Source organism: Phacochoerus africanus, chromosome 3 (assembly GCF_016906955.1).
Source record: "Phacochoerus africanus isolate WHEZ1 chromosome 3, ROS_Pafr_v1, whole genome shotgun sequence".
Taxonomy (NCBI): Eukaryota; Metazoa; Chordata; class Mammalia; order Artiodactyla; family Suidae; genus Phacochoerus; species Phacochoerus africanus.
In genome coordinates, this window is record NC_062546.1 from 43,690,493 (window position 1) to 43,705,721 (window position 15,229).

The window sequence follows — 15,229 nt, forward strand, 5'->3', positions numbered from 1 at the left end:
AACGGAGCCTTCATGTTCCTTCCAGCCTCCTGCCCTTCTTCCCGCCTGGACCCAAACACCCGAGGGCAGGGGTCTACGCTGGGGCCCCAGGCGTCTACGTGGCCCTGCGCGTCTAAGCACCCTCAACCCCTTCTAAGTTCTTTCCAGTACTCCCCCTCCCCATCCTTTGGGAGGGAAGGGGCGTGTCGCTGGTGGTCACGCCCCTCATGAATATTAATAAGCACGCATGCGCCTGTCCTGCGCGCTGGGTAGAGGTGGCCAGCCCCAGCCGCGGCTCCCAGACGGGCTCTCTGAGTCCCTCTCCGAGAGCCAGGCAGGCACGCGTCATTGTGTTACCTGCGGCCGGGCCGCGAGCTGGGCTCGGGTTTTTATTTTTTTATTTTTTTTCCTTCCTCCCCTCCCTCCCTCCTTTCTGAGCAGCTGATCTGAAAGGGAATAAAAGGCTGCGCATAATCATAATAATAAAAGAAGGGGAGCGCGAGAGAAGGAAAGAAAGCCGGGAGGTGGAAAAGGAGGGGGAGCGCCTCAAAGAAGCGATCAGAATAATAAAAGGAGGCCGGGCTCTTTGCCTTCTGGAACGGGCCGCTCTTGAAAGGGCTTTTGAAAAGTGGTGTTGTTTTCCAGTCGTGCATGCTCCAATCGGCGGAGTATATTAGAGCCCGGACGCGGCGGCCGCAGGGGCAGCGGCGACGGCAGCACCGGCGGCAACACCAGCGGCAGCACCAGCGCGAGCAGCAGCGGCGGCGGCGGCGTCCCGAGTGCCCGCGGCGCGCGGTGCAGCGATGCGGTCCCCACGGACCCGCGGCCGGCCCGGGCGCCCCCTGAGCCTCCTGCTCGCCTTGCTCTGCGCCCTGCGAGCCAAGGTAGGAGTCTGCCGGGCCCCCCTCCCAGCCCGCCCTCTCGTTTCCCTCGCGGCGCCTGGACGCCTGCGATTGAGCGCCTGCAGCAGCCTCGGGAGCCCCAGGGCTCCTGCTCCTGCCTGGGCCCCTACGCCCGAGAGGCTGCACCTGGGCTGGAGGAGCCCCCGGGCTCCTAAATGTACCCCCAGGCTGGGCAGGGCTTGCTTGCTCCCCGGGAACAGTCGTGTCGGATTTCTCCCACACTCCAGCCTCCTAAGCCCGGGAATCACGTTAAGCCCTTGCACCCAGTTTTGCAAAATTATCTTCACTTGGCGCCGAGGGCTCGTCGGGGCGGGCGGGGAAGGAGTCTCCACTTCCACCCTCGAAGAAAACAACTTTCCCCTGTGCTGACCTCCCTCTCTCCCCTGCCGGCAGGTGTGCTGGGCCTCCGGTCAGTTCGAGTTGGAGATCCTGTCCATGCAGAACGTGAATGGGGAGCTGCAGAACGGGAACTGCTGCGGCGGCGCCCGGAACCCAGGGGACCGCAAGTGCTCCCGCGACGAGTGTGACACGTACTTCAAAGTGTGCCTCAAGGAGTACCAGTGGCGCGTTACGGCCGGGGGGCCCTGCAGCTTCGGCTCGGGGTCCACGCCTGTCATCGGGGGCAACAACTTCAACCTCAAGGCCAGTCGCGGCAACGAACGCAACCGCATCGTGCTGCCTTTCAGTTTCGCCTGGCCGGTGAGTGACTGCCGGGCCGGCCTGGGGTCCGCACCCGCGAGCGGAACCCTGATTTCTCTTGAGAGAGGAGAGGGATTTACAGCGCCTTGGCTGGAAACTCGGCATTAACCCAGGACGTCTTTGGGGTGGGGTGTTAGGAGCCCAGACTGTGTAGCTAGATCTCAGCAGGCCCCAGTCCCAGTCCTTTTTGCTAAGCGCACACAAGTGAGACCCCAGAGGGGATTGAGGGGCGAGGCTCCCAGGAAGGCCGGTTGAAACTTGCAACTTGAAGGCCCCAGAGTAGCCGCCCGAGCCAGGAGGTCATTATAGATGATCTTTGCTCAACCAATTAAACCTGATGCGCAGTGGAAGGCGGCTCTGCACAATTCTGGCCTTCGAACGCCGTCCAAATTGGCACCTTCCCGTTTCCCGTGAGCAGCCGAGAAGGCGGGTGTGTCCTTCCTGGAGGGTGTGGGGAGCCCGCTTCCCGCTGCTCCCGGGGAGATTTCGGTGCGTGCGGGGGCGCGCTCTGGGCCGGGTGTAAGGCCTGGGTCCACCGCCGCCGCGGGGTGGGGGTGTCCCGGCTTTTGCCGGAGCCCTGGGCCAGGGAGCCTCCGCCCCCTGCCGGTCCCTTCCTGCCCTCGCCCCCGCGCGGTGTAGCCCTTGTGGCCTCACTTCCAGCGGTTCCCGGGCTCGGGAACAGCTGTGTTTGCAAACTTCCCCGGGAAGGGCGGGGGTACGCCCTCGTCCGGCGGGCGCGCGGGCCCTTGCGAGCGTTCGGGGGCGTGCGGAGGCCTGGAAGGGGCGGCCGTAGGAGGCAGCCCCCGCCGGTGCAAGTGCAAAGGACCCCCACCCCCCTAGCCGCTCTAGGCAGTGGCCCTGGCAACATTTCGAAATGGGTGGAAAGATGAGCGCGATTACAGAAGGGGAGGAAAGGGGAAAATGTTGGTGCCCTCTGCCCCGCTCCTGCTGTCCAGGAGGCGTGATACGGTGCCAGGACTGGAGCTTGGCCCGGCCTGTGCTGGGCGGGTGGGTGGTGAGAGGGGGAGCTCGGGGCCCGGGGGAATTACTCGCCGCCACGTGCTCTGATGGGGCGCACTCTGCTGCCTCCTATCGCGGGCTCGGGTTGGGATCGCAACTCTGGGAAGGGAGGGGAGAAAGTCAGCCTTGGAGCTTGTGAGAAGATGGGATGGCTCTCCAGGCCCGCGTTTACTGGAGCTGGCGTTATAAAGTGCCCTCTGCCTGGGTGAGATAAGACAGTTATCAGAAACATGCCATTAAAGGAGACTTATAAAAACCTGTGGTTTGTGGAATTCTTTCAGGATGAAGGACTGAGTCTGTTGTGGGATCTCATTTTTACGAAGAGAGTTTATCTTGTTTGTTAATCCCCTATTAGGGAGAACTTTAAAGAGGTTGGCCACTTTTTAATCTGGCTGGGCCCAAGTTACTGTGACGACCGACCGACCGCCCTTGCCCTTGACAGTGTGTTTGGAGTTTCCTGGGAAGGGGCCTGCAGGTGGTTCCACCCTCCCAAGGAGGATCGGTCTGGAGCCCCTCGCTTTTCACAAGACCATAAAAGGAATCTTATTACTGATGTGGAAAAGCTGCAGGGCTGGCTGAGGTTCATTTTGAAGAGTAGGGTCAGAGAAAGGGCTGGTTTGAACACAGGGAGCCTTGCTCCCCAGGCTGGCTCGGGAAAGTGACCCAGAAGGTGTGTCTGTCCCCTTTTGACACTTGGCAGAGAGCCCTAGACGGGAAGAGCGGAAGCGGCGTGTGAGGGCAGAGAGACGATTGATTTGCTGGTGCTCTTCTGTGGTTTCAGGCCCCACGGGTCACCAACCATGAAAAAGACTCTCGGCTTTTCTAGAAGGGGGCAGGGGGGAGACTGCTGGGGCTGCACTGAGAGTGAGGTTCTTTTGAAACTGAGCCAAATGCCCATGTCCCTCATAAACAAGTCCCCACCCCACTGCCCCAAAACCGCCTGGGCCTGCTGTGCAACGTGAGCTTCCTGTCTCAAGAGGGACAGTGAAGTGTGGAGGTGTCCTGTTATTTTCCTCCATGAGGTTGGAGAAACACCCTGGTCTGTAACTTTCAAGAATGATTCCAGGGCGAGTGTTAAGTGAAAGCTCTTAAGGAGAACGGATAAGTCATTGAAGTAGATAGCACAGCTTCATCTAGTTTGGCAATTAAATATTAATAAGCATGTCTATTTAAAGCTGATTTGTTGAAGAGGTAACAACTGAACTTGGTATAGAATTCAAGATCGGACAAGGAGGATATAGGAGTTTTTGTTTTAAGTCAAACCACCTTGAACTTCCCGGCACCTAAGTTTCTAACCCTTAGGCAGTCCATGTGGGTCCTCCCCGAGTTTGCTGACAGTGGCAGAGCTGTGGTTCAGGGTACACAGAAGATGATCAGTCTAGAAGGTGGGATAATTTGTGTCATTTGCTTGGAATTATGACCCCAATAAACAACTGCTCATGTTCTGGAGGGGAAGAGGAGGAAATGATTGAGTCAGATTCAACAGCAAACCACAGGCCATTATCCCTGGGAGAAGCTCTGTGATGGTGGCCTGCCCTCTGGAGAGTATTTGATTGTGTCCCTCTTCGGGTCCACTGCCCCAGCCCCAGCCTGGTGGTGGTTTTCTTCCGGGGCTTCTAATCACTGTAGCAGTGCTGCTAGGCGGGGCTTGACTTGAAGCAACTAGGCTGATTTATGATCCTCCAATCAGGGTCGTGCTGATAAGGCCATCCATTATGAGAGGTAATTGGGCTCAACGGGAAATGATTGGGGAATAACCATTTAGAACTCGCTGAAATGGTTAAGTTGCACTTCCCAAAATTAGTACCAAATCCCAGGAGCGTCTGCTTATTAAAAATACATTAGTGTAATTAACGCTACCCAGCCCCAAAAGCTTTTTAGAAACTCCAGAACCCCAGCTGTAGTAGCTGGGTTGATGCTTTGCTGGCCCTGGAGTGAAGTGTCTCTGGAGAAACTTTTGGGGAAAGCAGTTGAGGTACCTGGTCTCTTGGCCTTGTATTTAAATGCTGTTGACTGTGTTAAAAGGCTTGCTGAGATCAGCTGCATCTTTGAGGCAAATCCCTTTGAGTGTGATTTCTTGTGTACCACCTCTGGCCTCCTTCAAGCTTTAGGCCTCAATAACCAACTGCTAGGGGTTTGGGTAAATCAGATGCCACAAGGTTAGTCGCAGATTGTAATTGACATGTCCTTGCCTTTATGCTTTCTGCTGTGCTTCCTGGTCCCTGGGCTTTGGCAGATGTGTGGCCAGGTAGAGGGAGGGACTTCTCATTGGAACTGGCTCCTTTCTGCAACCAGAATGTACCACCCACGTGGTCTGCGTGCACACAAACAGCATGCATGTGTACGTGCTCAGAGTATGCGTGGGGAAAACACCCTTTGCCCTAAGACTCTTACCTCCAACTAAAGCGATGAAATGATATGTCTGCGTTGCAAAACCAGCCTTGGGAGAAAGTTGAACAGTACTTACTTTGTACTGTGTGTCTGTGGAATGACTGCACCCCACATGGAATCCCTACTCAAGATACTTTGATTTCTAATAGTTTTTTCCTCTTCCAGGTGTAACCTCTTGTGTATCCTGCCTCCTTGTTGTCTTGTTTCTTTAGCAACTCATTCAAACGGCCAGCACTTACATGTGTTTGCAACACACCAACTCCACTCCCGTAATTCTCCAGGGACTGCAAACATTTTTTCGAGGGTGGTGGAACTTCTGGCATTGGAGGCTGCAGGGTGCGGGGAGTTGGATTGGCAAGGAGGACAGGCAGCGGCCACTTAACAAAGCATATAGCCTCCTAGAAAACTGATGATCTAAATGCTGCCTAAAATCTTTTTTTTTTTTGTCTTTTGTCTTTTTTGTTGTTGTTGCTATTTCTTGGGCCGCTCCCGCGGCATATGGAGGTCCCCAGGCTAGGGGTTGAATCGGAGCTGTAGCCACCGGCCTATGCCAGAGCCACAGCAACGCGGGATCTGAGCCGCGTCTGCAACCTACACCACAGCTCACAACAACGCCGGATCCTTAACCCACTGAGCGAGGGCAGGGACCGAACCCGCAACCTCATGGTTCCTAGTCGGATTCGTTAACCACTGCGCCACGACGGGAACTCCTGCCTAAAATCTTTATAGCAGATAGTTGTTAGGGAACTTTTGGGTGGAAGGCCTGTGGAAAGTTCAGCATGGAGGAAAAATGTTATTCATGGAAAAACGAAGCCAAGGCAACGCAGAATCTTCATGTCCTGATCTGAAAACAGGGATGCAAACAGAGGCCTTGGCTGGGTTCATAGCAGCCACTGGCCCATTGTAGGAAGGCCACAACCTGGTTTTAGTGCCAGGCTTCCAAGTTAGTGACAGTAAGAGTGCACGATCTTTGGATGTGCATATAATTAGCATGGTAATCCATAAAGGCCAATATCCCTAAGAATATTCTAGAGGCCTGTTCCTACCCCCTCTGCCCCATCAACCCCCAGGATGAAGTCCCAAGGGGCTTCAGCTTCTAAATACATTAAAAAAAAAAAATCAAACAAATAAACCTTACCCAGTTTTCAACCTTAAGTTGTATGTGTTAGGATGCATGAAAAGTGATGGTTCTTGTGTTTTCTCCAATGGTAGAGGAGGTGGGCTAGGGTTCTGAGTTCAGAAATGTCCTGCCTCTTGGCTAGTGTGTTGTGCCTTCCTTGCTGGTTTCCGAGCACCCTGTGGGCTGCCCTGCCCCATGGCCCTTGTTTTTACGGTGCCTGTGACATTGGTCTTTGGTGCAGTGTGTGCGCAGGGAAGAAATTCCATAGCATGGCTCCCAGTGGTTGAAAGCGGTACATAAATAGTCAAACATTCAAGGCAACTCTACCAGCTCAGCCCAGTTTTTATGCGCTTTTGGTAAATGAGTAGAAGGGCATCTTGTTCAGGCTTGCTCTGTGTGAACTGGACGGTTGTGCTTGGCTGGCTTCTCGGTATTCTATCTATTAACCTCGCCACCCTTTTGTAACTGGTGCATTTAATTATCAGTGGGATGCTTTTCAAACAGGTAGGGGTAATGATGGGAAAGGAGGCGGAGGCATCTCATTGAGAGTCTCCAATCTGGATATGAGCTTTGGAGCTCTGCTTGGGAGTCTTTGAGGTGGGCTTTCATGAGAAAATCACCCTTTGTAACCAGATCAGACTGTATTGAAATGTCAAGCCCCGCAGACTAAATTGCTTTTTACCACTGAGGTCTCAGCTGGGATTTTGGTGGGTTGGCTGTCCTTGCTCCACGCCTCACCTTGCCCAAACCCTGCTGCCCGTGCGTCGTCGGGGTCAGGATGCGTGTGCCCACACATGGAACCTCTGGAGCCTTTATTTAATATGTTTGCTCCTGGAATATTGTATACTCTGGCCACCCAGACGCAGGCAGGACAATAGTGTGGCCGAATGGACTGAAATGAGGATTACGGGAATAATGTGGCTAGTCCCCAAATAATGCAGATACAGGGCCAGCCACAGGAAGCGACAGTTGAGTCAGCAGAGTGCAGGGCCCCAGACAGACCCGGGCCGATGACTCCGTACAATGGCCCCGTGGGCGCGCTCCCTGGCGCCCGCTGCTCGGCCCAGGCTTTTGGATGCCGCACGCGTGCCGTTTGCATGGCGGGCTGTTTGTGTCCATCGGCTTGGCAGGAGTGGAAGCAGCCGCTTCTCAGGGCTTGGTTTGGCTGCCACTGTTGCCAGGAAAAGGAAGCTCCCAGCTGCCAACACAATTACCTCTGTTTCTTACATCCCCCCCTTCTTAATGTGGCAATTAAGTGCTTACCACTCCTCCCAGTGCCAAGGTAACCATGGGGGAGGCGGGTGGCGGAGGGATGGGCGTGGAATGCAGGCCTCCCACAGCCTCAGTGCCAAGGGCGGGAGGAGCTGCCCGGGGCCCTGGTGTGCCAGGACCCTCCTCCAGGTAGGATTCCACAGGCGTCCTCCCCAAAGGTCCTTCTGAGAGCTGACCCCTGCTCCTTCCTGCTGTGCAGCAGTGAGAACCAGCTGCTGGGTTGTCAGGTTTCCCTGGGCCTGAAGCTGGGAAGGGGCAGAAATGATTTTGCAAACTCAGGCGGATCTAAGAGCAGCCCAGCGCTCCTGCTTTGCCCCCAGGCCATTTTTCTGCAAAAAAAAAAAAAAAAAGGAAAGCCAGGTAGCTTTTGTTAAGAATCTGTTCTCATTGCTTGAAATCAAGAAAACTCAGGTGTTTGCTGTTTCTTTTGGGGTTTTTTTGCCTTTTGGAGGGGTGGGGGTCGTATGAACTTGTTAATAAGTTGAAACACCTGCCTGTCATCTTGCCTGAAACTTTTTCCAAACCGCAAGGAGGGCCTGGAGACTCAGCCTCTGCTGGGGGGGGGGGGGTGTTCATAGCGGCCACTTGGTGTGACTCGGTCGTTGTGAAATGCCCATTTGGGGCCTGGTACTCAGGTTTGGTGGCATGAGGTGCACATGGTCTGGATCCCGGAATCTGGATGTACGACGTTCTGGGATGTACAGAGGTCAAGCGTGGGCCTGGGAAAAATTAAAGTTCCCTAGCAACTAATAATCATTGCCCACTTATCTTGATTGTTGATCTATAGTGTGGGGATGGAGTGGGAGTTAAGAGTGCCTCCTAATAGGAGTCTTGGAGAGAATCCTTTTGTGGGAGGAATCCTCCTGCCCTAGGAAGTAAGTCCTGGAACCACCTTCCCATCTCTGAAACTAGGGGGAGAGAGGGTCCAGGGCTGCTACTTTATTTTTCTGCTAAGACCTCATTGCCAGTGCTACAGCCCCCAGCCCCTTGCCCCTGCCCTACCTCAACCTCCTAGAAGCAGTTTATGGGAAAATCATGAAGCAGCCAATATCAAGGGCTCTGGGCCTCTCTTTCCCCTCAAGGTGAGGTGGGTTGCTCAGCAACACCTGAGGTCTCCTGTTTCTGGGGAGGATGAGTCTGGTAGATTGCTTGGTCTTCCAAGTTCTTCTTCAGGAATCAAGGATCCTTCTCCCTTGAATTAAGCGGAGTTACTGTCAGGCCAGCTTGGTCCTGAGGCACTCTCCCTTTCTGTGGGGTTTATAGGTATTACGTGTTTAGTGCTTATGCAAGTCTGTCACAACTCTGAGCATCAGTGCATTTAATCAGGGGATTAATGACAACAATATGTGGAAGTGAAGAACGTGGGTCTCGATGTGACCAGCAAATGAAGGGCTTCATTACCCAGAATCAGCCCCACATCTGGCCTCGTTTGGACTTGGCTCTCCTCTCAGATCAGTAGAGAAACCTAATTTCTTGCTGCTCTCAGGGAAGGGTCCTATAATTTGTAGGAAGTCCTAGGAAACTCAGAGGCAGTAAATAAGGTGTAACTTTCACTAATAAAATACCAACGACGACGATGACAGCAATGAACTTGGACCTCTGGCCACTTGCAGGAGAGGGCTGGGTATGTGCCCCGGCTTGCCCGGTTTTGCTTGCTTTCTGAGCATTTTCCCACAGTTATCAGTGAACGAAATGGAATCCTACTCTGCTTTGAGTATGAAACATATTTCGGCTGAATTCCAAGGCAGGGTCTATCACAAGATATTTTTATATTCAGAGACCTGCTGGATCGCTGTGAGAGCAGTAAGCTTGCCTAAAGTTATGAATGAAGCTCCTTTTTTTTTTTCTTTCCCCTCCCTCTCTGTTTTTTTGCCTTCACCTTGTAGGAACCATCTCTTGGTGACAGTATGTTCCTTCCTGGTGGTATGGTGTTATTTAATCAATATATATGCCACTACTTCCAATGTACTGGTACCTGACAGTGACAAGGCAAAGACACATAAAAGGGTTCATATGCCTTTCTTCTCCACTCCCACCTTTGGATATATATTTCCCCAGCACCAAGATAGCAGACGCTTTCTTGAAACCCTGGTGTTTTTTGAGACTGGCCTCATTCTAAGTTACAAATGAAGATTTGAGTAAAAGCGGGAATTTGCTAATGGCTTGAATTGGGGGCGGGGGAGGGGGGTGGAATTCTGAGATAAGCCTGGAAGATAAAAGGTGCCTTCAGTAGAATGGTTGGCCTCTTGCCAGTGTCCAGGGAATTTGTTTAGTTAGTGGACTCTGATTATTCCTGGAATGTTAGATCTAATTGACAGATAAGTTTATCAATAAATAAAACCCTCGGGGGTGCTGCTTTTTCTCCCTTTTGTACTTTCGTCCCCAGAGTCCCCCCTCCACGCACCCCCAAGTTAGGTTACCGCCTTTTGTCTTTAGAGTCTCTTTGCACCTACCCACCACCCCCCTTGCTTCCTAGAGTCACCTGATACTTGTGGGAGCAGAGATGGTCTCTCACAGACAGGGCTTTCAAAGGGGTTCTGAAAAGGAAAAGGGGCCTCCCTGGAGACCTTCCCCATCAGGGCCCAAAGTGTAACCTTAGCAATACTCAGCCCTGGATGAGCGCCCCCACCCCATCCCCCTACTCCCCAGTACAAATACCTGGTTAGGTTCGCTTCGAATCTTGTTCTTTGTGTGCTTTTCTCACGTACCAGAATCTGGAAGGTTTGGGAAAACCTTATGCAAAAGTATGCACAAGTAGAGAGGTGGCATTTCCTGATGGGGACTTGGGGGCTGCCTGCATGAACACCATGGTGGGCCCCCATGTCTTTGGCCAACCCAGGGGTGGGGGTTTGTGCAGGGGGTGGATCAGTCTGGCTCTCAACACCCAAGACCTCAGTTCCACCGCAAATACAGTTTCCATTTTGGCTGCAGGGTTTGGCTTGGCAGGGTGTGCAGGGAGGCCAAGAAAGTCTGGCCTTTGAGGGCTGACCCGTTTCTGAATTTTCTGAATACTGAGCTGTTGTTTATCTCTGTTGCAGAGGTCCTACACTTTGCTCGTGGAGGCGTGGGATTCCAGCAATGACACTGTTCGTAAGTATCTTTAAGTACCACGGCCACGGGCTTGCCTCCAAGCTTGGGCGTCTGCAAGCATAGAGCTTGGCACCTGTCAGAGCTGGAGCTGCTTCGAAGCTCTTCTGCCACCTCCTGCCACTCCCCCCCCCCCCCCCCCCCCCCCCCCGCAAGGATGAACCTCTCTACGGCATCTTTTTTCATCACTTCCCCTGGAACTTTTGCTCAGAATATTAAGTGGTCAGGAGAGATTGCCAGTTAACTCAGTCCCTGAATACTGGCCCTAGATTATCGTTGGGATAGGGATCTTAATGGTTTTACAAGTCGAAAACCTTGTAGACTGCTCAGGGATCAAAGTAGTGACTTTTTAAAAGTCCATTTAAACTTTAAGTGAGCGTTTAATCTCTCATCGGAAAGATAAAGCCCACGGAGGTGGCTCTGGGCTCTAAAGACTGACCTTGAATTTCACTCGGTGGGCAGGTGAGCCCTCAGCGGTCAGGATTTCCCACACTGTGCACCACAGACTTTTCATTGAAGCTGCGTTCTAGCGTCTCGCGGCCATCACACTGGCTTTGTCCCCTCTGAAAGGTGACTCTGTTCTCAGCGTGAGGCTGTTTCTCAGGGTTGCTGGGGGTGGGGGCTGGGAGCTGGGGAAGCCCTGGTGGAGGATGCGTATGGGAATGGCAGCAGTCTGGCTTAGAAGGGAGTCTTGGCTCTTTCTTTCTTTGTAACTTAAAAAACATTCTCCCTCCCTTGCCGAGACTGCCAGTTCCCTTTTTGCTGCAGGAGCTGGGTGGTTGTCATCAGAAGACGTGATTCACACCAAAATCTTGCCTGCACAGGAGAAAGGCTTGACCAGTCTGGCGTCTGTCCCCATCCTCCTAAATGTCCCACCCATTCATTGCCTTTCTCTCCCTCTCTGACCCTTGGTGTGTTTGCTGCTAATAACATCTCTTCTCGCCTGGCTTTTTTCCTCCTGACCCTGAGACTGTGACCACCCAGAACGGGATCTGCCAGGCGGTCAGTGCCTGGCCGTATCTAGTTCACTTGGCCTCCCAGGGCCACATGGTCACTGCTGAGCCCCAGTTGCCAGAGGCTCCAGGCAATTTGGGTCTCCCTTCTTTTGCTTTGTCATCTGAAGTCCAGATCTGTGGACATCCCCCCCCCCCCCCGAGCAACACCCCTGTCTTGCTGTGTTGTGGTAGGAGGGGAGTGGCAGTGAGCAGCCCAGGTTGTGGCTGATGGCAGTTAAGGTTGGAGACACCTATTTGTTCTCTGTTCCCTCCCCTGCCACAGACGTTGGGGGTTGGGTGAGCGTCATGTCACTGTGACCTGCTTACAGTGGTAACTAAGCACTGGGAAGGTGGGGGGCGGGGCGCATAGGCTCTTCAGTTATTCTGGTGCAGATGTTCACACAATCTGGCCGCTGGCATGAACATCTTGGAGGTTGATCCTGGCTCCTGGGAAAAGCTGAGTCAGGACACCTGTTAGGCTGTGCAAGGGCCCCTTCCTGGGCCTTCCATCGGCCCACGCGTCAGGTAGCTATTCCCCTGGGAAGCCGGTGCACATCCAGAGCTGTCCACGATGGTTTGCATTTTGGGGTAGCCCCATTTTGGCATTCTGAGGCCTCTTGTCTCTTGTGGGGGTGTGTGAAATCTCTGGTAGGGCACAGGAAGACTTAGGGCAGGGATAAAGGGCTTTGAGAACTCTCCTGGGGAAGACAAGGGTGGCCAAAGTCAGTGTGCCCACTGCAGGTCCTTGAAGCTCACTTTTTGAAGTTGATGAGGAGGGATTGGGGGGGAGGTTTGCTGGAGCGGTTTATCCACTTGCTTGTCCAGCCTCCCTTTTGCGATGCTTCCGGGGGTATCTCTGAATATTTCATATCCGAAATCAAACCTGGCATCTTCCTTCCCCAAAAGCCTCTACTCTGGTTCCATCTCCAGTACGTTCTCTCTTCTCCTGCCCTCCGGATCTTTTCAAAGCACATTTCTCAGAGCCACCTGGTAGCTTCCTAGTGCTCTTGGAACTGATCTCTGTGTGACTGTCAGAGCCCCTTGGTAGCTTCCTAGTGCTCTTGGAACTGATCTCTGTGTGACTGTCAGAGCCCCTTGGTAGCTTCCTAGTGCTATTTCGACCGATCTCTACGTGACCGGCAGAGCCCCTTGCACAGAACAGCCTTGTCTCCCCACCAGCTCCGTCTCACATGCCTCAGTGTCATCCAGCATATCCATATTCTATCACATTCACCTTTCTGTCCTCATGCATCACATTCTCTCCTGCATCCAGACCTTTGCACATGCTGTTTTCTGTCCCTCCCAAGGGACTGCCCTCCATGAGGGCAGAAGCAGAGGATGTGTATTAACCCAAATGGAGTTAGCTGCTCCCCAGGGATCAAACAAGGCTTCAGATGACAGGCAGAGCCCTGAGATTTGGAACAGAAAATTGCTTCTTGCATCAGCTCTGTGATGAACCCTCACAATCAGAGCCTGGCCCAGGCACAGCCCAGGTGATACCCATGTGTCAGAAAGTATTGTCTGAGGCCGGCCCTCCCATCATCAGCCCTCCAAGGTCATTGGTGTTACATTTTAGGACTGCAGAATGGAAGGGTGAAGGGTTTACCTTCCCTCCCAGAGCAGATGCTTTCAGTGTATCGTTCTCATCTATAGATCTGGAAATGCAAGTCTGCATACTAAAGACCAGATTTCCTTTATACCTTACCTTCTTGGCTAAGGCCCCCGCCTAGGTTTGTGGTTGGCGTGGTTCAGAGTTCTGCTCAGACTCACCTCCTGCCACCTTCTGCTTGGCCTGCAAGGCTCTTGTGGGTGCTTTGTGCGATTGAAGATTGTAGAAAGGCCTGGTTACACGCTCTTCCAATCGTAAAGCTGCGCTACCAACTGAACTGCCCCGGAAACACCGATTATGCCCCTGAGCTGATAGGAAGTGTAATTGAGGCAGTGTCAGCAGCTTAGAGGAAGCTGACAGCGAACTCGTTCTTTGTAACCCAAATGCCAGAAAGCAGGTCATGGGCACGCTGGACTCCCTCTTGGCCCTTAGGAAAAATCTGTCACTGCAGATGTGACATTAGTTATACTGACCTGTTAGCCTCATCGAGGCACCTGGAAATAAGTAGAAAGCAGAGTGCTCAGTGGCGTGTCAGCCTGGGCCTTTAGGATTGCCCTGGATGCTTGTCTGAGTTGTTCGTTGTTGCTACCTGCCTGAGAGGTGCTGCGGGCCTTGGAGCCATGGCTAGTGTGTTTAAATAATTCCTTTATGACGAGCTCATCACAGAGTAATAGCTCCCTCCACGTTTTAATTGAAGCAACAGAGCAAACACACAGTTAATCGAGGGACATTTTTGTCATTCTTTGGCCAGTGTTTATTTGCAAAACGGCAGTTAGGAAAGTGTTCTCTGCAAGTGGTTCGTGCGTGCCAGGGTGTAGGTCTACAGGTATGTGAGCTTGTTCAAGGCTTGTCTAGCCCACGGGTAAAGTGCCCAGAGGGTGAGGGCTGGGGCGCTGTTGGAAGTGGAGGGTGGCTGAAGCTCTCCGGGAGGGCCCCGTCTCTTGGTCACCTATGGGGTTTCCCTAGCCTTGCAAATGAGTGCAGGCCCTGGGCCTAGAAAAACACGGGTGTGGGTGGATAAGCATCACAGAGACAGGTAGGTTCTAAGGGTCTCTCCAAGGTGGCCTTGAATTCGACAAGGCGTCGAGGCTTGGTACTGGCAGCTTTAAGAAAACAAACACAAGACGAGGCTGGGTGCTGACTGGGGCCTTCTTTTCCCATCCCTCCCTGAACTCCTGGCCCCTGGTGTTTGGAGTTATTTTTGTACCTGTCTCTTCTCAGGCTAGATGATGAGTGACATCAGGGGCTGGGACCGTTTCTTCCTCTTGGAGTTGCTTGGGCCCTGGGTGTGTATATTTCCCTGGTAGGCACCCTTTTGAGGAGCATGACTTGCTCCCCAAATGCTCAGTCTGCCTGTCTGTAAACTGGGGAGAAGGGTTTTTTAATCTGCTTTCTGGGTGAAGGGGAAAGGCATCAAGTTTGTGGTCTTACTGTTTGAATGGCAGCTTAAGTGATGCCAAATTACAATTAAAAAAACAAACAAAAGAAACATTACTCTGTGGCTCCCAGCAGTTTGGAGGTGGACAAAGCCTTTCTAAAACAAGATACAAAACTCTAAAACCAGAAGAGAAAGCTTGTAGCCTTCCATAAGGGGCCAGTTTCTATAATATGTAAAGAGCTCTTGCAAAGCAGTATGACCAACAGCTCAATTAAAAACTTGACAAAGGAGAGAAGCGGGTTGCAGATCTTAGGAACAGGTACACATGTTTTTGTCAAAAGGGTGCTCACCATCACTTAATTAAATACTCATTAAAACAAGAGGTACTTCTTTACCTATCAAAGATCTGAAAGTCTGATAACACACAGTGTTGACACTGCTATTGGGAAATAGTTTCCTGTGCTGGTGACAGGACAGATGGACCAGGGCTTCATTCCTGGGAATTAGGGTTGTCTGGGTGGAAGTGGGCTGGTCATTCATGTCCTCTTTGATCCAACAATTCTGTTTCTGGGATATTTCTTTCTTCTAGAACTACATATGGGCAGATATGTTCAAGGATATTCCTTGTGGCTTGGCTTAATAAGAAAAGGCCAGAACAACCTATATGTACATGTTGGGAACTAGGTAAATTATTTCAAGGCAATGAAATACTACATGCTCAGGAAAAAGGGTAAAGGAATGGGGTGGGAGAGGAAAGTCTCATTTTTTTTTTTTTTT

General features: G+C 52.4%; 1 protein-coding gene across 1 annotated transcript in view; it reads left to right on the plus strand.

Annotated features, from left to right (window-relative positions):
- Positions 1 to 267: 267 nt before the first annotated feature.
- The window catches only part of JAG1 (jagged canonical Notch ligand 1), a 38,652-nt gene continuing 23,690 nt past the window's right edge, over positions 268 to 15,229 (plus strand). The window contains exons 1-3 of the mRNA XM_047771676.1: positions 268 to 863; positions 1,275 to 1,580; positions 10,422 to 10,473. Coding sequence (XP_047627632.1) covers positions 783 to 863; positions 1,275 to 1,580; positions 10,422 to 10,473 — 439 coding nt within the window. The 5' untranslated portion in view covers positions 268 to 782. The remainder of the gene's footprint in view (positions 864 to 1,274; positions 1,581 to 10,421; positions 10,474 to 15,229) is intronic.